The sequence below is a fragment of the Cavia porcellus genome, unplaced genomic scaffold (genome assembly GCF_034190915.1).
Source record: "Cavia porcellus strain 051 isolate PalLab524CR breed Dunkin Hartley unplaced genomic scaffold, mCavPor4.1 scaffold_17, whole genome shotgun sequence".
Classification (NCBI taxonomy): Eukaryota; Metazoa; Chordata; class Mammalia; order Rodentia; family Caviidae; genus Cavia; species Cavia porcellus.
This window is the reverse complement of record NW_026947500.1, coordinates 54,863,680-54,886,297: the sequence shown is the minus strand read 5'-3', so window position 1 is coordinate 54,886,297 and position 22,618 is coordinate 54,863,680. Positions and strand designations below refer to the sequence as shown.

General features: G+C 37.5%; 1 protein-coding gene across 1 annotated transcript in view; it reads left to right on the top strand.

The window, feature by feature from the left end:
- LOC100715578 (membrane-spanning 4-domains subfamily A member 4A-like) overlaps positions 1-20,152 on the top strand; it is a 30,676-nt gene extending 10,524 nt beyond the window's left edge. Inside the window, exons 5-6 of the mRNA XM_063229094.1 lie at positions 19,169-19,360; positions 20,027-20,152. Of these exons, the coding sequence (XP_063085164.1) occupies positions 19,169-19,360; positions 20,027-20,152 (318 nt within the window). The remainder of the gene's footprint in view (positions 1-19,168; positions 19,361-20,026) is intronic.
- Positions 20,153-22,618: the final 2,466 nt, after the last annotated feature.

Below are 22,618 nucleotides of genomic sequence, written 5' to 3'. Positions count from 1 at the left end.
CAGCCACAGGTTCTTGTGTTCAGCCCCATCTTAACCCTATACCCACAGGCTTAAACAGCACACATTTATAATCACTCCATTGCTATGAGTCAAGATGCTAGACCCAGCTGGGCTGGACCTGCTCAGGATCCTACACAGCTGTGCTTATTGACCTAGGCCTGGGGTCTCATCTGCTCTCTTCAATGATCATGTAGCAGAGCCCACTCCCTCTCAGGTGTGGAACTCATGAGTATGCACTTCTTTGAGGACCATGAATATCTTATTATTTCAAATTCTTAAAGGGCCAACAAGATTAGGTCAGGTTCATCCAGAAAAAATGTCCTTTCTGATATACTAAAAGTCAACTGATCAGTAAGCTGCTCTCAGTAAGAGATCTCTCATCACATCCATGAGTCCCATCCATACGCACCAGAAGACACTCATGAGAATGCAGGCCACTGAGCAACATCTTAGAGCCTTACCTGTTGCCATGGCTGTAGAAAAGCATCCCCTCCAACATCTTATCATCTAAAAAGTCATCCACCCTGAGTTCAGATCAATATACACTTCGCAGTGCCTGGGGCCCCAGAGGTGCCAGATTTGACATTATTTCCCTGTTATAGGGAAGAAATATAAGGACTAAATCTTCTCTGTCAGTTGTGCTCCCTACCATTGGTAGAATCTTTGGTTTTGTAGCAGATCCTCCAGGGACTGTGCAGAAATATCACACAGAGACAAAGTGGAAATGAAAGAAGGGAGACCCAAGAAAGAGGTCCTTGGAAGAACAGAGCCAGGGGTGTGCCCTCCAAGCACTGACTTCTGGGGTGAGGTCTTGGTTGATAAAACCTCAATGGGTGCTCATTAGCCTCCTGGTCCTGAGGCCTATGGCAGACAAAACTCAAAGCCAGGAACATAATAATAATGGCTTCATGAGGTTGCTTTTGTGTTCCTCATTTAACTCCTTCTGTTCTTCTTCAGGAATTCCAGGCAGCCCCATCACACACCCCTACAGACTTCCCATGAAAGAAAGAGATGAACATTAATTCTTACAATGAATTTGCATTTCTAAGGCTACAGAGTGTGAGCCTCTCAGAAGTCACCAATGAACTTAAATCATTGAGTGAAACACACATTTAATCTGCGACTCCTCCTGCCCTATACTAGTTCTTGAGCTAGGAAATGTTCCCACTAATCTTGTTACACCCAGAATACCAGTGGTCTTTGTGCACATAGTGTCTAAATCTCAATGTCGTTCTGGTTCTGCCACTGCCCACAACCAGTTCCATGTGATACTGTGTTTTGGGAAAAGGCTAGATTGTTTTTTACTTTCATCATGATTTGTACCGTGGTTTTAATCATGTTTTATTTATGACCAGCGAACCATGATTTAAGATGCCATTGAGACTGCCATGGGAAAACTAGTTTGGAAGAAGAGCTGTGTGTTTTCCATGGCACCTTAGTTACACAAGGCATTGGCTACTGTGATCCTCAAGTTAGACAGATCCTCTCTAGATGCAGCAAGAACCATCAACATCCCCAGTTAAGCTCTACCTCTGATTGTGTTTTCTCAGTCTGGCATAACATAAAGAATGCCCAAGAAGTTAACTAAATTGATCTTGAGATTGATTCATGGAATAAAAATTAGGTACTAGTAATGATGATAGAGAGTAGTTCAACAAGGGAAACTGTGAAATTATTTGGCATCTTATCTATGGCATTGTGATTGGTTTCACAGGTTGTGTTAATTCTACCATCAAATCCACCTGTGGCATAAACTGCATCTTCCACACCATCTAAAGAAAGTTTGATGCCATCAACAGATCAAAAGGAAAACGTTCATGAAATCTTCCCGGGAATCAATTCATGCTTCTGATTCTTTACCAGGATGTCAGCCAGTGAATGGATAAATCTCACATTTAATGGTCAATGGTCCTTGAATGTTCTCATCCATCTTAAAGGCATTAAGTTAACCAAGCTTTAGCAACAGAAGCAAAACGAAATTAGAAAAAAGAGGCCCTCATTCACATTACCTATTTCTATGTCCCCGTATTCCTTCCATTGGTTTACCTGTTTAACTTTTTGCTCAGCTCATGTTTGAGGACTCAAGTACTTTTGCTCCTCCAAGATGACAATGATGATTCTTCCCCTTTCCTTTACCATCACCTTCTTTCTTTATTGCATAAAAAGCACCACGGAACAGCATTCAGTCCTTGTATGTGCAAAGGCCACTATGTGAAAATACACATGCATTGGATTATCTCCCTTTCCTCTATTTGGCAAGTATCTCTTAAGTTAGCAAACACTGCTATATATATAGCTTCACCATGTATGGTATTTACTTAATGTTCATTAAATGCATTTTCTTTGTTTACTAGTGAGCAAAAAATTAATTAGATACAATTAGACACAGAACATTTCTGAGTTACCTGCTTCTAATTCAGGTGTAATATTGGTAGAAAAAGGCTAAGAAGTTACATCAATAAATGTAGTAGTATGTTGGACATAGTAGTACACACCTATAATACCAGCACTCAAGAGGCTGAGGCAGGAGGATTGCAGCGAGTTCAGGGCCAATTTGATCTACACAGTGAGTTCAAATCCATCCTGGGCATGGTAAGACCCTGCCTTAAGAAAAGAAAAATATAGTGATATGTTAAAAACATGCTTTTAAAACAATCAACTTGGGGTTTCATTTTGAAAATTCTGTATCTCTTACTTGCTACCTGTGCTATGTAACCATGGGGTTGTAAAACAATTTCTCTGTGCTTCATATTCCTTTTTAATAAAAGAAAGTCATATGGCTCACAAACTTGAATTATAAATAATTGTATAATATAGATAAAGCAACTAGTACTGTGACTGGCCTATATCAAGTCTCAAAGTTTTAATTAATATATATACATAAACATATGTTCATATAGATTATTGTAGAATTCAGATTTTGCCATTTTCTTCTGTGAGATAATTGCTCATAATCTTTGCTGATTTATCTTTTTAGTAATATTTAGACATTTTCATATTAGTATCATCAACCTATCATCTATGTCCCATGATACAATCATACTTTTTCATCATTTTTATATATTTGAATCAGTTCTTTGTGGCCTCGTAACTTAAAAAAGACCAAGTATATAAATGACATATTTCCAATGAATCCAATCCCACCATTTTATTTCACTCAAGAGGAAAGAGTGTCTCTCTCTCTCTTTCCTTTTTCCTGTAAAGATGGAACTGTGAGGATGTAAACATGATGCTAACAGGATCAGCAGTGTGACTCTCATAACAGACAAATGCCTATGGAAGGTAGCAGAACTGAGAGAGCCCAAATGAAAGCTCTGGCCAGAATGGTACCCCTCAAGTCTCTGGATCAAAGCAAAAGTGGTATGGGGTTGGCCCCTGGGGTTTTAAATGTATGAAGAAATGAACACATGTATTTCTAGAGTCTGACAACTGGGTAAGAGGTGTGTCTTCTCATTGCTCATAAAAGTCAAACTTCTCAGTAACATCTGCAAGATCTCTCCACCTTGGATTTTGACAAGCATCTTGCACTCACATTTCCTGCTATGTTGTTTTGAGTTTAAATGGCCAGAGAATGGCTTTGTTGGTGAGAATTATTGCACATCTACGTATTGTGTTACCAATTATTGCACAATCTAAGTACTGTTGAAACTATTAGGACTTTAGCAACTGTTAAGAAATCAACAAAATGCATTTTGCATAAAGAAATGTACATGAGTCTTTAATGGGAGAGGTAGGGGCAGAATGTTATGGTTTGTGTTTCTATGCCTCCCAAAGCCTTCTGTGGTCATAGAAGGCAGTTTTTCAGAGGTAGCTGAATCTAGTTTGTGACTGATTTATTGCCTAATTCCAGGATTGGGAGTGTGAGTGCTACATCCTCCCTAAAATACATATAATGTAATGGTGGATAGCATACATATAAGGGTGGAAAAGAGGCTTGCTCCTCTCCTTGTTCTCTTGTTGCTTGTGTTATCTTCCACTGCCATGACTGTTATCCTTCAACCACACCATCCTGCCATGGACCCAGTTGATTATGGATTAAAATCTCCACAAAATGTGGAGATAAACCCTTTCCTCTTTAACTTTGAGTGTTCTGTATTTTGCCCTAGCAATGAGAGAAAAGCAATTTAAACATATTTGCCTCTCCATACTGAATAAACTCAGATGCAATCTCCATTGGCAAATGGGAAAGAAGGAAGAGGCTACTTGACCTAGGAAATTGTGCTAGGGTTCCAACTGAAGGAGCCAAATTATGAGAAAATTTGTGAATAATAATCATATTTTTAAAGTATTTCTTCAGCATTAACTCTGTTCCATGTGTATGTGAAAAGTATGTATTATTTCTCTTGACAACTTAAAATCTTTATTCTGAATTTCCTTAAGAGTTAATATGACTGTGATAATCAAGGAACTAGTAGAATTGGGTATAGAATTAAAAAGCACTGTAGGAAAATGGCCAGTAAAAATCATTATAAAGATATACAAGATCAATGATAATAAATGTTAAGATTGGACTAATAAATGAGCAGATTTAACCTGACCAGTACAGAGAGAAAATTGAATATGTACAGAATATGTACAAAAAGAAAATTGAAGAATAGAACTTTAATCCTGTTATGATTTATGGCATAGTTTGAGGATACAATTCACTAAATAAAGGGCCATGCCTTTATAGGTAGGAGTAGGGCAAAGGGAGATGGCCACATATTGAAATGTTTCTATGATAGGGCCAAGGATTTAGCTCACTGGCTCAAGTGCTTCCTGATAAGCAAAAGGTCATGAGTTTGATCCAACATAGAAAGAAAAAGAAAGAAAGAAAGAAAGATTTATATGACCATTTGCTTATAAAATAAGAACTTCTGAAGATTCATGCTGCTGCTCTTCTGTGATATGTATATTACCTATAATCAGTAGACTGTGTCAGATATGATGGAAAAATTTCATAAACTCAGTGTTTTATGGTTTTCATTCTGCATTCTACCCATGTCTTTCCCTGAAGGGCCAGTTACATCTGAACAGACAGGCAGATGTCCAGTTATAGTTTTGGAAGCCATGATGGGGAAACCCACTCCTTTTAAAGAGATGAATTTCCCTTGTTTTCCAGAGCAGGCATAGCATCATGTCATCACAAACCCTGACTAAGGAGACTTGAGGCAGAGGTCATATCAAATAGCATTATCCTACCCAATACAGAAAGCACAAAACCCACTCTGCCTGCCTATTCTCGTCAAATCTATCATTTCCTCACACAAAATCTGTAAATTGTTCTAAGCAGAAAGTTTCAGACTCTGTGGTAACCTGGTTTGAATGGCCTTTATCCGAGCTTCTGCATCTTTAGCAGTAATGACACCTTGTGATGGTAGCAAGGAGGAATTTTTCCTCCCACATCAAGAAGAAAGGTAGCTCCCAGCACTAATTTCCTAGGGGGCAGGACAGGAAGGCACCTTTGCAAATTCTGTCCTCAGCAGGTCTTCCACATGTCCTCAGTGATGGGAGAAATCTGTAACTTTAAAAAAATACTTATATCTTCTTATGGCTTATATCTAGATGTTGACCCAAAGCCTCATGCACCCATAGGTGGGGCTTTTGAAGGCTGGTTGGATCTAGGGTTCGTGGATGTGTATTAAAGGATGTGTATTAAATGGTTTCTAAGATAAGTCCACCCATTGATCTGGCATATTTTTCAGTGTGGATAATGGGAAAGCCCTCCCTATGTTTACCAAAATGTTTGTAGCCTGGATGGGGTAAAAAGGAAAAGGAGGCTTGATGATGCTGCCTCCTGCCCACCTGCCATGGACTGTTTCTCCTGTGGGATGCCCCTCTGTCATGCCACTCTGCCTTGGAGCCACCTAATTATGGACTGAAACCTCTACAAACTCCTCTCAAACTCCTCTCAAAATAAATCTTCCCTCCTTTCATTTGTGGATGTCAGGTATTTTGTCTCAGAATTGAGGAAATTACTAAGAAACATCTGCAGAAAATATTATAAAAACCATAACCATAAGAGAACTGAAAGACAATACTCATACCAAATAAAATGGTTTCTAAGATAAGAAATATTATTACTCTTCCAGTTTTTATTATTTTTACACTAGAGAAACAATGTAGTATGTACTGATGTGAATCTTGTTTGTTTCACTTCTGAAGATCATCTGAAGTTGCCTCCATTTACCTATAAAGGCCAAAAGAGCATCCTTTTTATAATTGTGTAATATTCCATTTCCAATGGATCATTGAGCAGAATGATTTGCACTATCAGTGTTTAAGTATATATCTACGTTTTATGCTTTTATTTTGTAACTTGAACAACTATTTCTAAGATGACAATATATAATGCATCAACTAATGATTTCTTAGTGTTATTTTTTAAATTCTGTATTATTCTAACTTTTTATATTTTGTTTTTTCTTTCTTTAAATAAAAAAGAAATATTATTAGAGAAACAGGGAAATTTTGTAACAACAAAATGGTCAATACAGCAAAGAAAAACTTGTAAATTTTGAGCCCTTAATAACAGACCCTCACAGATACAGAGATTTTGTTACTAAAGGGAATTTAAGTAAAAGAATGAAGAAAACGGGATGCACGCTGTCCCCTGAGCCCAGCCTGTTTGGGACTCCCGCCTCACCATCAGTGTGCAGAGGAGGGGCTGGGCAGAACTGGGGCACCTGTATCAGCCTCCCGGTGTGTCTGGAGGACTGTGGATATCTCAGCAAGCAGGGGAGGATCACAGGTTCTAGAGGCACCGCGGCCAGTGGTGAGTGCTCAGTGCACTCTGCCCAACTTCCAGACTATTTGGGACCCTCCAGGCTTCCGGGTGCAGTGGAGTGAAGAGATGGGTTTGAGGCCTCTGCATCTGCCTCCCCATCCCTGCTGCACTTGAAGAACTGTGGAGCTTCCAACAAGTGCGCGGGCACAGGCTGTTCCCTGAGCCCAGCCTGTTTGGGACTCTTGCACCTCACCATCGGTGTGCAGAGGAGGGGCTGGGTGGATCTGGGGCACCTGCATCAGCCTTCCCGTATGTCTGGAGGACTGTGGATATCTCAGCAAGCTGGGGAGGATCACAGGTTCCAGAGGCACCGTGGCCAGTGGTGAGTGCTCAGCACACGCTGCCCAAAGCCCAGACTGTTTGGGAACCTCCAGGCTTCCGAGTGCAGTGAAGTGGAGAGGCAGGTTTGAGGAGGCTACATCCGACTCCGCATCCCAGCTGCCCTTGGAGAGGTGTGGAGCTTCCAAAGGGCAGGTAGGCACACAGTGTCCCTGAGGCCCAGCTTATCTGGAGCTGCAGAGTTCTGAACAGGGAGAGGAGGGCCAGTGGTTCTGCAGGCCCAGAAGCTTGGGGTAACGGGGTGCCAGAGTCTCAGAAGCTGCAAACATAGAACGGGATTTCCAACAGACACTGAGGAAGCTTTCAAATAACACTTGAAACACAGAAATATAGGAAAATGACAAAACTAAAGACCAAATTGCAACCTCAAACCTCCAGCCCATCTCAAGAAAACCTAGGAGCAATGTATATAGAAGAAAATACATGCCATTCACCTCAACTATTGGACACAATAGCGACTGAAATTAACCAGCAAATCCAGGAAGCTTTAAAGGACTTCAAATTCGAAATAATCTCCCAGGTAAAAGATGAAATGATAAAAGAAATGAAAGAGATTCTGAATATATCTAAAGAAAACACAGATAAAAAATTCGAGGAACTAAACAAAAATATAAGCAATATAAGAAACAAACAGAATGCATAATGCAGATGCACAGAGATATACAGGAAATAAAAAACTCCACTGAAAGTTGTAAAAGCTGCCTTAATGAAAGTGAAGATAGAATTTCAGACCTTGAAGACAGGATTGCAGCTAGTGAACAGGATAGGAAAAATCTTTTTAAAATAACAAGGAATCAGGAAACAACAATTCAACAACTGCAAGACGATGCAAAGAAAAATAACAAGAATGATAGGGATTAATGAAAAAGAAGGAGACAACATAAAGGATGTCAAGAGGATATTTAGAGAAGTAATAGCTGAAAATTTCCCAACCATGAGATCAGAAACCGGCATCAGGATCAGTGAAGCACATAGAACTCCAAATAGTCATAACCAAAATAAAACTACACCCAGACATATAATAATCACCATCCCAGAAATCCAACACAAGAATAGATTATTAAAAGCTGTCAGAGAGAAAAGACAGATCACTTATAAAAGAAAACCTATAAGAATTACAGCAGACTTCTCAGCACAAACAATAAAATCAAGAAGAGCATGGAGTGAAGTGTTCCAGATCCTAAAGCAAAATGATTTCCAACCTAGACTGATGTATCCTGCAAAACTATCATTCAAAATTGATGGTGAAATACGATACTTCCATGACAAAGAACAGCTGAAGAACTTCATGAACACTAAACCAACCCTGCAAAAAATATTGAAAGACAGTTTAGACACACAAAGGAAAAAACCACTAAACAAAGCAGATAATTAAACAGAACAGAAAGATAAAGATGCAACAGCAGAGAGATAACATTCCAACAATAAACCAGCATTTAACAGTAATAACCATTAATGTAAATGGTCTCAATGCACCAATCAAAAGAAACAGACTAGCAGAATGGATCAAGAAACAAAATCCAACCATATGCTGTTTACAGGAAACCCATCTAACCCAGAAGGATACTCACAGACTGAAAGTCAAAGGATGGAAAACGATACTTCATGCAGCAGGAATCCAAAAAAAGGCAGGAGTAGCCACTCTGTTTGCAGACAACGTGAACTTTAAACCAACAATTACCATAAAGGACAAAAAAGGTCACTACATACTCGTTAGGGGAAAACTCCAGGAGGAAGAGATAACTATCTTAAATATATATGCACCAAACTCCAGAGCACCCAGTTATATAAAACAACTATTAACAGAAATGAAAACTCAAATTATCAGTAACACAATTGTAACAGGGGACCTTAATACACCACTGACACCAAGGGACAGATCAATCACACAGAAAATGAGCAAGGAAATAACAGAACTGAATCACACCTGCGAACAAATGGATTTGATAGACATATACAGAATGTTCCACCCAACAACATCAGAATACACATTCTTCTCAGCAGTACATGGATCATTCTCTAAAATAGACCATATATTAGCTCACAGAACATATTTAAACAAAAGCAAAAGAGCTGAAATCATCCCTTGCAAGTTATCGGATCATAGCGCTCTGAAATTAGAAATTAATGATAAAAGATACTGCAAAAATCTCGCAAACACATGGAAACTGAATAACACACTCTTGAGTAATCAGTGGGTCACAGAAGAAATTAAAGAAGAAATTAAACAATACCTACAAGAAAAGGAAAATGCAGATACAACTTAACAGAATTTGTGGGATGCAATGAAAGCCGTCCTCAGAGGAAAATTTATTGCACTGAGTTCCCATATCAGGAAAACAGAATGAATACAAATAAATAACTTGATGCTACACCTCCAACTGCTAGAAAAAGAGCAAGTCAAGCCCAAGGCTAAAAAAAAGGGAGGAAATTATAAAAATCAGAGCAGGAATCAAAGCAATAGAGACTAAGAAAACAACCCAAAGAATCAACGAATCAATATTCTTTATTCTTTGAAAGAATAAATAAAATCGATAAGCCCCTAGCCAACCTTATTTTTTAAAAAGGGAAGAAAAAGCTCAAATTCATGCAATAAGAAATGAAAAAGGTGAAATCACTACAGACCCAATAGAAATACAGAAGATCATCAACACCAATTTCGAAAACCTCTACTCTCAAAAGTTTGATAACAGAAGAAATAGACAGATTCTTAGAAACATATGAAGTACCAAAGCTAGATCAGGAGAATGTAAAACGGTTGAATAACCCAATCTCTGTTAATGAAATTGAAAATGTAATTAAGTCCTTACCGACAAAGAAGAGCCCAGGCCCAGATGGATTCACTGCAGAATTCTACAAGAAATACAAAGAAGACCTAATGCTGACACTCCTCAAACTATTCAATGAAATTGAAAGGCACACAATCCTTCCTAAGTCATTCCTGGAAGCAAATATTACTCTAGTACCAAAACATGAGAAACACTCAACTATAAAAGAGAACTATAGACCGATCTCCCTAATGAACACAGATGCAAAAATCCTCAATAAAATATTGGCAAATAGGATGCAGCAAATCATCAAGAAGATTATACACCATGACCAAGTGGGATTCATCCCAGGCATGCAAGCGTGGTTCAACATACGTAAATCAATCAATGTAATCTACCATATCAATAAAGTCAAAAGTAAGAATCACATGATCATTTTTATAGATGCAGAAAAAACCTTCGATAAGATCCAACATTTATTCATGATAAGAATTTTACAGAAAATTGGAATAGATGGTCTTTACCTCAATATAATAAAGGCCATTTATGACAAACCAACAGCCAGCATCATACTAAATGGCCCAAAATTGAAAGGCTTTACTTTAAAATCAGGCACAAGACAAGGATGTCCTTTATCCCCACTCATATTTAATATCGTACTGGAAGTACTAGCCAGAGCAATTAGGCAAGAGAGAGAAATAAAAGGGGTAAAGATAGGAAAAGAAGAAGTTAAATTATCATTGTTTGCAGATGACATGATACTCTACATAGAAGACCCCCTAAATTCCATTGAAAGAGTCTCAGATATGATAAATGAATTCAGTAATGTGGCTGGATACAAAATCAGTACTCAGAAGTCAATAACATTCCTATACACGAACAACAAAATCACAGAGAGGGAAATAAGAGAAACTGGACTATTCACATTAGCAAGCAAAAAAATGAAATATTTAGGAAATACTCTTACAAAAGAAGTGAAAGATTTATACAGTGAAAATTATAATACACTGAAAAAAGAAATTGAAGATGATCTCAGAAAATGGAAAGACATCCCTTGCTCATGGATAGGAAGAACAAACATTGTGAACATTGCCATTCTCCCAAAACTGTTATACAGAGTCAATGCAATCCCAATAAAAATACCATCAACATACCTTATAGATCTAGAGAAATCACTCCTAAATTTCATCTGGAACTAGAACAGACATAGAATAGCAAAGGCAATTCTAAGCAGCAAAGACAAAGCAGGAGGCATCACAATCCCTGACTTGAAGTTATACTACAAAGCAACAGTAGTAAAATCAACATGGCATTGGAATCAAAACAGAGCTGAAGATCAATGGAATAGATTAGAAGATACAACCACAACTACAAACACACTCAACAACCTTATCTTTGATAAAGGAGCCAAGCAGGTTCACTGGAAGAACGATAGTCTCTTTAATAAATGGTGCTGGAAAAACTGGCTCTCCATTTGCCGAAAACTAAAGCTAGACCCATGTCTATCACCATGTACTAAATTAAAATCTAAATGAGTCAAAGATCTGAATATTAAAACAGAAACAATAAATCTATTGGAAGACAAATTGGGTAGAAACCTTGAAGACATAGGAGTAGGTAGAGAATTCATGAACAGGACTCAAACCGCACGGGAAATACTTCCCAGAATCAATAGCTGGGGCCACTTCTTATTTAAAAGTTTCTGCATGTCAAAAGAAATCTCCAGCATGGTAAAAAGAAAACCCCCAAACTGGGAAAAGATTTTAGTGAACTCTCTCTCAGACAAAGGACTCTTGGCTAAAACAAAAGAGAATTAAAAAAAACTCAGACCCCCAAAACTCAAAGATCCAATCCAAAAATGGGCATCTGAGATGAATACGCAATTCTCAGATGAAGAAATGCAAATGGCAAATAAATACATGAAAAAATGTTCATCATCATGAGTCATTAGAAAAATGCAAATTAAAACCACACTGAGATACCATCTCATTCCTGAAAGAATGGCCAGGATCAAGAAAACCAACAACAACAAATGCTGGAGAGGCTGTGGAGAAAAAGGAACTCTCCTACACTGTTGGTGGGAGTGTAGACTGATACAGCCTTTGTGGAGGTCAGTCTGGAGATTTCTCAAAAAGCTGGGATTGGAAGTCCCATTTATTCCAGCTATTCCACTTTTAGGCATATTCCCAGAAGAACTGAAAGCATCATACCACAGTGATATATGTGCACCTATGTTTATAGCAGCACAATTTGTAATTGCCAGATCTTGGAAACCCAAGTGTCCATCAACTGAGGAATGGATAAAAAAGTTGTGGTATTTCTATACAATGGAATATTATTCAGCTATAAAGAAGGATCACGTTGAGATATTTATCAATAAATGGGCGCAGCTTGAGACCATACTCATAAGTGAGATAAATCAATCTCGCATGTATGAATACCGAATAGTTTCCCTAATGTAAGTAATGATTCAAATATATAAAAATATGTGGTAATCATGATTCCCCATTATGTGACCTTGAAGCCTTATAAAGTTTTCACTTATTAATTGGAAAGGCTTTATTCTGGGCTTCTTGATATGGAAATACTTGAGGCCATAGTATATGAAGTTTTATTCAAATATTTCAAGGAAAAAGACAGACACTATGGTAACTACTATTAAGTCGGGTTATTTGGTGGTGAAGCACTAGGTTGCTGAAACAGTCATGCTTTGACCTGTATTGTTATATTGTTATGTCCTGTTTTATCTCAATCTCTGCCTTATTCATTAAAAAATTATTTAGTTATTTTTTATGTTTTTTTAATTAAGAGGAAAAATTTAAAAAATTAGCTGGGTATATAATAGTAACTTTTTTGATTTCCTCTTAACTTGTTTTGAAGTCCTGTAATATTCCCACGATCTTGTTTTGACTGATTAGACTCTGTTCCATTCTGTATGATAGTATCAAGTTTGAGAGTATAGGCAACTACTTTGAAGGCAATAAGATTCACTAAGATGCCCATTCTGGTTTGACCATTGTCTCCTTTGGAAGTCCTGTAATGTTTACAATGCTTAAGTTTTATTGGTCTTGTTCTCTACTGTTTTGTTCAACTTTATAATATATAATGAGATAGACAATTTTTTAAGGAAAAAAGAGACATTGTTGATAACCATTGTTGATAACCTTGTACTCTGTTTTACATCATGTGCTATGTCTATCCTTGGTTTGACTGACAGCTTTGTTTTGCCATATTTGACTTTATTCTCTCCCCCCCAAAAAAATTAATAAGAACTAAGGAGTAATAAAACCCAAAATGTGTGGAAAAAAAAGAATGAGGAAAACACACAAATACTGTATGAACAAATATCACCAGAGAACTTCAGGAAGCTGCTAAAAAGACCTGAATTTCACAGCTTTGAAGATTGTTATCTCCTGATAATCTCTTGTGGTCTGGAGTAACAGTGCTGACACTCGGGAGGGTGATTCCCAGTAAGGTAGGTTCACATGAGGTTGCAAATAAGGGTGACTTGCACCCCAAGATTCATCCAGCTTGAGTAGGCATCAAGGTAAGCACTGCTCACTTGTTGTTTATGTGGGAGAATTTGGGAGAGATTCTGTATCTGAGTTTGGGCTGAGACCATGCAAGAGCCTAGGTTGGGAACAGATTCCAGCTGGATTGTGGATACCTGGTTGAGACAGATGCTTCTCCATCCAGGAAGGGTTCTGTGCCTGTGTTTCCTCACAGCTATTTGTTAGTCTCAGTGTATGCACAGACAATAATGGAACAGATACTTCTTTACCTGCCTCCCAGCCTCAGCACACTTACATTTTTTCCATATTGCCTCAATGTTACTTTATACTTACTATTATATACTTATAATAAATAAGTCTTGTAAGTAGAGTTGGAACCCAACCTTGAGTCTTTATCCACTTTCCACCCTTTTTGGGTCAAATGTTTTCAGTTTGATAAATCCTCTTCCCATACATCTAAAGATATTTACCACATCCATATCTTCATAAGCATATATTGTTTTATGGTAGAGTTAAAGGGTTTTGAAAAATAATATCATTTTCTTCACCAGAAGCATGACATGGACTAAAATTTCCTTTTCATAGCACAGAGAAGATGATATATACTAATTCCAAAAGAATCAAGAAATTTTTAGACCAATATATGTCACCATAAAACATGCCTTTTGAATATAATGCATAATTAACCCATGAAATGTTAAATATATTTTTAGAATGGCAGTGATACGTTTAAAAATTTTTAAAAATTTTAATCGATTTAATAAGTAAAGATTGTTTTCCATTTATACACCAGAAGTTGTTCTAAATGTTAAAGAGGCACAGAGATAGAAAATCTTACTTTTCTAGAATATCAAATACAGAGGAACATTTTGCCACTATTTCTTACATTTACATTATTTTTTCTCTTTTATTTCTTTTTCATTTTAAAATCTTTTTATCAGCATTGTTTGCAATACTTAATGTCTGACATACTTTCGAGCCTTAAAAGATTTCCAGTACAGGTGTTGCAATGCTTAGCTTCATTGTCATCTCAGGTGACTTGGGAGCTTCTGAGGGGATGAGTAAAGCACACTTCTGGTGGGTGAGGGCCATGGAAGCACAGCTTCAGGGTCTACATCTGGTTCCTGGCTGCTTCCTTCCTGGCGCTGTTCCCCTCCTCTGTTTCCAACCCTCCTCTAGCTGCCAGGACCTAGGAAGCTCTGCCATCAAAAATGGTCCTTCCACCACGAAGTTGCTACATAGGGGGAAGGGAGGAGCAGACTGAATTCTTTGAAACCATGAACCAAATAAACTTCGATTTGAAACTGGGTGTCAGGTGTTTTGTCCAGGAGTGGAAAGTAATGCAGTATAATTACCTGGTAAATTCAAGAATCTCCATGAAATATACACAGCTAGATCTCTTGCTTTTCAGGGTATAATGTGTAATACAGAGTGTAATAAGGCCTTGATATTTTGATCCAATAATATTACATAATTAAATACAATAATTAAATACATAATTAAAATACAATATCTTGAGAATAGTTAACAAATTGGTTTATCCTTTATGGTAAATATTGCATAAGTATAAGATGATAACTAAGAAAAGACTTAATAAAGAGTTTAATATAAAAAATAAGTATAAATATTTTAGATATAAGTGTACATTTAAGCCATATTTAAACTCTATGAAACCATTCATGTATGTCAATAAATGTTACAATGGAAAAAATCAAATGATACTAATTCTTGCATATAATAAATGCAATTTTAGGTGGAGTTTTTCACTATTTTTCAAAATCATTAAAATTTCATGAGGCAAATGCCATATTAATGTATAACGTATATATTTCTGAAGAAAATAAATACTCATGGAGGATAAAGTCAATTGAATAGGTTTTACTCTAAAAATTGAACACACTGGGATTCCAACCAATGATACAGAAAAGTAGCAGAAAAGCTTAAATTGCTCTGATTGTGAGGAGAAAGGAAATAAACTGGAAATGTACATTTGTGGTTCTTTATTAAATAGCTTTGCTGAGTTATGTTAACATAAGTATATCACAAAGTCCCCATGGGTTAAGATAAGCAGTACTATCCCTGAGTTGCAACCAAAAAACGTGAAACTCAGAGAACGTGAGTTCTTACAGGGGAAGTGTGGAGGATGAGAGATTTATAGCCAGGTTCACCTGACTTCAGGTCTGTGTCCTTTCAACTCAATCCACTGCCTTCTTCAAGCATGGGAAGCCTATAGGGATGTGTCTCCTTCACACTAATGGACACCCAGAGTTCTTGGATATGGGAATGGGCCGATCACAGCCCTAGAGTGATTTCGCCTGATTATTCCTGGCTTGGTGGGCTCTGGGATTCCACATTCCATCAAGTCCACTCTGCAGGACCTTAGATTCCATCTCTCCAGTTCTTAAGTACAGTTTCTTCTCCTCTCCTGGCCATCTTGAGAACTCTGTTACCCAGTTTTAAATAGTGTGAATTTTGCCACTACTCCAACTCCTGTTGAATACAATCCTCTGCATAACAAGAGGTACAATTGTTGTTCTCTTTGAAGTGCCTCTCCCAAAGCGGCCTGCACCTTGCACATGGGTAGCAATGGAACTTAACTAAAAATGTTTTCCTATATACATTTCACAGAATGAGCAACATTATGGGAAGCAGTGGAATCACTGAAGACATTCCGCCAGGAAAGATGCAAAGCGCACAGATAGGACACACAGACCCCTCTAGCTCCTCTCAGTGTCCACACGGCAACCTGCATAGTTTCATTCAGAACCATCTACAGTTCCTGGGTGTAAGTGATTTTTAGTTCTCTAAAGAAGTAAAAGTGACTATGGAAAGTTAAAGTTTCTTTTATTGTATTTGAGATGAACTATATTACACACTTTATATGATTAAATTAAAATTGTTATGAAAAAAGTCTAGGAATATATTAGGTCAAATGACATGATTTGAAAGTGTTCTAGGCTCCCCAAAATGAAACACTGTGAGTTTTCTTCCCAAATATACTGAGGCATTGTCCACTGATAGGGCCAGATAAACTGACACAAATGTACTTTCACAACTCTAAGTATTTTTTCCAAGGGACAATAAAGGTGGAAAATATGTAATGTGATCTTGGAATTCCAAGAAGTAATGCAATTTTTCTCCTTTAATCCTCATATTTACTTTTCCTTCATGCAGGCAATTCAAATAATGATTGGCCTGAACTGTTTGTTACTGGGGGTAATGGAGGCTGTTTTCTCCTTGTCCTCCATCTTGCAAAGCATTTTATCCAGCTTTTACATGGGCTTCCCATTCTGGGCTTCAGTGTCTGTGAGTATGTCTGTTCGAATAACCTTGGAAATTAGGGAAGTTTGGGGGTAAGCTGAAATAAAAATATTCAATGTGATGACCCACTTTTTGTAGAGAATAGCTAAGTGACTTTTTTATTGGAGGTATTGTGCCAAGCACTAAGGGAATTCATGAAAGGAAAGGACACATAAAATTGCGCCCTAGAACTGCTACAGAAGATGGCGAGAACAATGGGATAAATGTGTCCAAATGATGAGGAGTATTTTGAATGGGATCAATGGCAATGTGTCTTTTATTGTAATTTTTTTAATTTAAAGATTCATTATATATTGGATCACATCTCTTATACAGAGAAGACTCACTGTTCACATCCAGCTTGATCACATAGCATATCCCCAGAGTCCTTGTCTCACCTCTTTCCTCCTGCACATTATTCTCTCCATACAACCATATTCCTTTTTAACATTATTTTAAATTTTAGCTGCCACAAAAGGTGTTTCCTTTACATCTATGAGTTAACATTTCCACCTACATTTCCATTTCTCATGCTTCTGCACATCTGTTCCATGTCTTTCTAGCAACCTGGAAAGAATCAAGACAGACACATGTATAGGATTCAAGCCAATGAGTTATCCTTTTAAAATGTTCTTTTATAATATGCATATTGACTTGGGATGTAGAGAGCTTTGGTGGGGCCTTCAGAGTTAGAGTGGCTATAACAGATGGGAAAGAGTTCTGTCCCATTGTTGTCTTTCCTGTCTTGTAAACAATTCATTATTTCTGGAGCTTTGACAGTCTCATCTGCAAAAACACATACAAAATTTCTGGTGAGTACTGTTATCCTTTTTATTCACTTAATGGGCATGGGACATTCAACTTTGAATCTCTACACATAGCTAAAGTAAAAAGCTTTAAATATTTCAGTGAGTTTAATTGACTATTTCAATTTTTACTTCAAGAATATTTATAATTCCTTTTGTTTGGTTTTTTCCAATGGGCATTCATGTGTCAAAGTCCAGAAAACTTTAATGTAAGTTTCCCAACAAAATATAAAAGAGCCTTTGCATATAGACCTTTATCACAGTAGTTGAAGGGTCATTTTGACAGTCTAAAGAGAGAAAGAGAGCATATTTTATGGCTGGAACCTTCCAATTCAGTTTTAATAAAGGTTGGTTATATAAAAAATCATTTCTACCAGTGACAGTAAAACAAAGTCCCCATCAGGTTGGCTCTGCCTGTGACATTTCAGTTTTGGAGAACCAATTATTTAATTCTGCAAGATACTATGCCAGAAAACTTTTTTCTAATAAGTTGAACTGAATGAGTTGAACCACTTGCGAATTTCCCCACTGGCCAATAAAGACAGATTGTACCTCCAGGATGCCTTGTGAAGTGTGTCTACATTTGCAGAATTCATAGTCAAGAATAAAAAAGATTCTGGGTGTTTTTAATCAGGATGCAAATCTCTTTCAGGTTGGAGTAAATATTGGAGCTAACATCATCAGCACAGTACTTTCAATTATCGAGCTAAATCTATTATTCTTTAATTTAATGGACATATTACTATTCTACTGTGTTGACTTTTATGAGTGCCCTATGTCTAAATCATTAGCCACTGTAAGTATTATGTAGTTGGAAGATATTTTAACATGTAACGTGTTTTCCCTACAATAATCTCCCATAAGCAAAGACTAAAGATGTGTTTCTAAATGCTCAAATAGAATATAAAAATACATTAAAAGTTTGTGCAAAGACAAGGTAAGGGTTTTTGTACATAATTACAGAATCATGTGCATAAAATTATGTGTATGGTTTCATATATATATATATATATATATATATATATATCTGTATATTCTTTCAAATATCCTCTAATGGACAAAAAATTTTATAATGAAGCACTATCTATGGATAAAAATGTCCAGAAAAGAGAAAACTGGTCTGGAACATTAATCAAGAATTTACCTGCTTGTGGATTACTGGTAAAGTTACACAAAATTAGTGAAAGTTATTAAATTTTTCAAATTCGGGAACTGATCTGAGACCTTTCTTAGTTTACTCAGGAGAATCTAAGTCTAATGTTGATGAATACATTCTTTCTGTGGCTAAAGTTGAGTTACCTGAGTCGTGTGTGTGTGTGTGTGAGTGTGCGTGTGTGAATCCTTAGTGTGCTCAAGGTGTTTCTTAACTATGTGAAGAGCAACAATTAAAAGTAACCAACTCTAGAATGTCAAGAAACTTCCTAGTGGAGCCTGTGTCAGTCAGAACCCCCATGACCCATATTTCTCTCTGTAGAAGTCTATTTATGGTTAACCACCTGGAGAAGGCTGGTGTCATATCCATTGCATCACTTCGGTGGTCTCTGCACATCTAGGATGGGAAACACACCCTTCCGCTGAATATCCATTAACCCTGACTCTGGGGAGCTAGAATGAGATCACTTCAGGGTAGAGATGGGTAAGGAAACCTCAACCCTGAACTTGCCTTCTCTTTGACAGAGCATCTTGGTCCTCCAAGTGATAGTGACATGCATTCAGCTTGCCATTTCTTTAACCCTCTCTGCGTTCACGTATCATGTGGCTGGTAGTGAGATCAGCTGGGTAAGTAGCCTTCCTGTGGGAGAAGCAGATGGAGCATTTGAAGTAGTTGACAGAGTCACGTGTGCCAAATCTGTGTGTGCTCCTGTGCATGTATGTGTACAGTTTCTCATGCTGCCTATGTGTGCTCTACCATAGATTCTGCAAAGCCTCATACTTGGTGGCCGTGCAAGTCCCCAATCGTATATTTCTGTTTCCATGTTTCTAAAATGAAAGACATAGAAATGTAACGACTCACTGTATTCATGGCTTTATGTCATTTCATAAATGGAGTGGACTTTTGTCCTACTGCTCAAAATTCCCTATGTGCTGGCCCAGATTTCTGGATAAATAAATACTTCACAAGTTCACTCAGAACTTTTAAAACACCATTTAGGTATTTTATGGTAGTTCACACTGGCTAACATTTCCCTCTTCAGGTTGTTGTGAAGGGACTGGCTGAGAATGGTGTTTCGCCTTGGTTACTACTGACATTTGGGGGTGGATATTCCTTTGTTATGGGGAGATGGATGCTTGTGGACCTAGTATCTTTGGAGCATCTCAGCAGCTGGATGACATTACTTCTTTCCCAGCCCCACTGTTATAGCAACCAAAATGTCTCCAGATACTGACACATGGTACCTGGGGAGGAAAATTACCACCACTGGAGAACTACTGAGCTAGATAGAGCATTGCAGAGATAAGGTCAGGCCACAAAAGTGAGAAGCGCTGAGGACTTGAATGAAACAACTGTGGATGGTTATGTGATCCTATTTGCAGGTTTCTGCACTAAGCTGCTTCATCAGATCAAATTCTGAAGATCCTTACCAAGACCTGTTAGCTCAAGCTGAACCTTATGAAGACTTGACCATGCGAGATATGTCTCCCATCAGCTATGACCCATAAGAACTGGATAGCATGAGATCTCACCTGATGCACCCATGATCCATGATGACAAGCAAAGGAATTTTTGGGTAAGAATTTTTTGCATATATTTATTTTTCTCCTTTTTTAACATGGTGTCTTCAACTCTTTTTTTAACTCATCATGTTTGTCATACATAATGATCACATTTGTCATGTGAAATTTGTGCCTTTACATAATATATCTTAATCCTTTATCTCATGCCCTCCCTTCCTTTCCATCCTTCATTTCCTTCTCTTTGCACATCCAAAATGCATATTAATGCATGTTATTAGTACCTACCTGCAGTACATGATTACATTTATCATGGAGCATCTATAGCAGTACATAACATATTTTAATTCTCTTCTATCCCCTTTCCATCCCATCCCTCCCGGATGATTCCTCTCTTACTCCCTTTCCCAGTTGAAAAAGCTCTAAACATAGATATCCTTTCCATGTCTTTCATTAAGCAATTTCATACACACACACACACACACACACACACACACACACACACACACTTATGCAAATATATACACATGCAAATCAGCATGTATAAGTCCTTTATTTCAAGACTGACCAGCCAGTACTCACATTTGCACTCCATACATCAGTGACTTCTTTTCACTTACGTTACCTATTTCCATTTTCTAGGTAATTTTAATTCTTAGCTTAATAGAGGTGTTCATTGTGACTGCTCCATGCCTTTTGCCAGAAGATGTACCTCCCATCATGGATGAGAATTTGTTCAAGCTAAGTCTTTAACAGATAGTTTAGATGAATATTGGCCTGTCCTTGATACTGAGACCATCCAAGTTCCTTTGTCTGTGAGTGTTCCAGCTCTTTCCTGTTTTTGTCAATGTGAACTTGAGAAAATAGAATGGCATAGAAATAATTTATTGAAAAAAGTATAATGTGCTATATAACACAAACCTAATGAAACATCATCTTTCTCACAATGAAAATGTGAAGATGTAATCACCCTGCCACCCAATCAGGATGGAAATTGGTCATCCACCACAGGGACTGTGTAAGACATGATCCCTCCCCAGGAGGTTTTAACATGGGGATTTGAATTCCAGTATTTTTTTGAGGAATAAATAAAAATATCAATGGAGAATGAAAAAAGCTAAAAGAAAGTCAGAAGAGAAGGCATATTCTATTTCTGTAACAAAATACAACAGACAAGTTGATTTAACCAACAGAAACTTGGTTGGTCTCACAATTCTATAAGCGAGAGACCTGAGATCAAAATATTTTCACAGTTCACTTTATTTGTAATTTCTCTCCTTGGCTTGGAGAAAATGCAATCAATAAAATACATACTGTTAAGCAGTTCTATCAGTGTGTAAAGCAGATTATAATCTAGAATGAAAATTCCAAGAACTATAGTTGTGTACTAACTCCTTGTAGTCACCAGTTGAAAGGTATTCCCAGGTGATTTTCATCCTTGGATGTGTCTTCCTGCTGTGTGCATGGCAGACCATCCTTCCCTGGGTTTGGAGAAAGTCTTCAGACACAGAATCCCGGGTGCTGTGAAGAAACAAAGGCTGTAGACATTGGTGGCCCTGAGACTGTTAGCCAAACCACACTCTCCTGATCTTCTCTTACCTCTCCTATTGGGTTATTTTCTTTTTTAACTATTAAATATCACCTTTAAGAGATTGCAGTAGTAGAACAAAGTACAGTGCCCTCAGCTAGTTTTTCTAAAGCTATAATGAACATTCACCTAATTCACCCCCAATTTCTTGTTTTGATCTTCATGTGAAATTCCATCTTCCTCCAGCACTTGTGTTCATCTCAGGTTCTTTCGGCTGAGGCTATCCTTTCTTGTTGAGAAATCTGAGGTTTTGCTTGGACAGTCTTGCCATGGTTCCTCCAAATATCCATTGATGGCTATTGCCTGGCATGAAACCGTCAAGGTATAATCCCGTAAGTCCTGTGAGTACCACACCCGATTCTCTCTCCTCCATTATTTAAAACAATGCAACTTCTTCAGGTTGAGTGAACACTCTGGAGCCACTTCTTTCATTCCCTTCTCATTCACTATTTTTGAAGATTCCTGACTGAATGTCATTGTTACTTTTAGACACTGTATTGTGTCCCTCCATAAAATATCCCATCCCTTATTGCAGGGGCAGTCATTTCAGTTCAGCAATGATTAGCAATTAAACGCAGTAATGAGAAAGTAAACAACCCACATAAAAACTGCACAAAATAACTGAACACTTTACCAGAAAGTAAAGAAAATTGAAAATGGCAAAGAAGCACATGGCAAGAAGTTCAATTGTAGGAAATATAGTTTTTAGAAAAATTAAAATTATTACCCACAATGAGATGTCCATAGAATGGCTAAAACTTGTTTTTTATTAGTATGTGTTTGTGATGCATAATTATCCTTCATCTTGGAAAATTGATACATACCTGTATCACATCTGGATCCATTTTATTGCTCCCTCCTGCCCA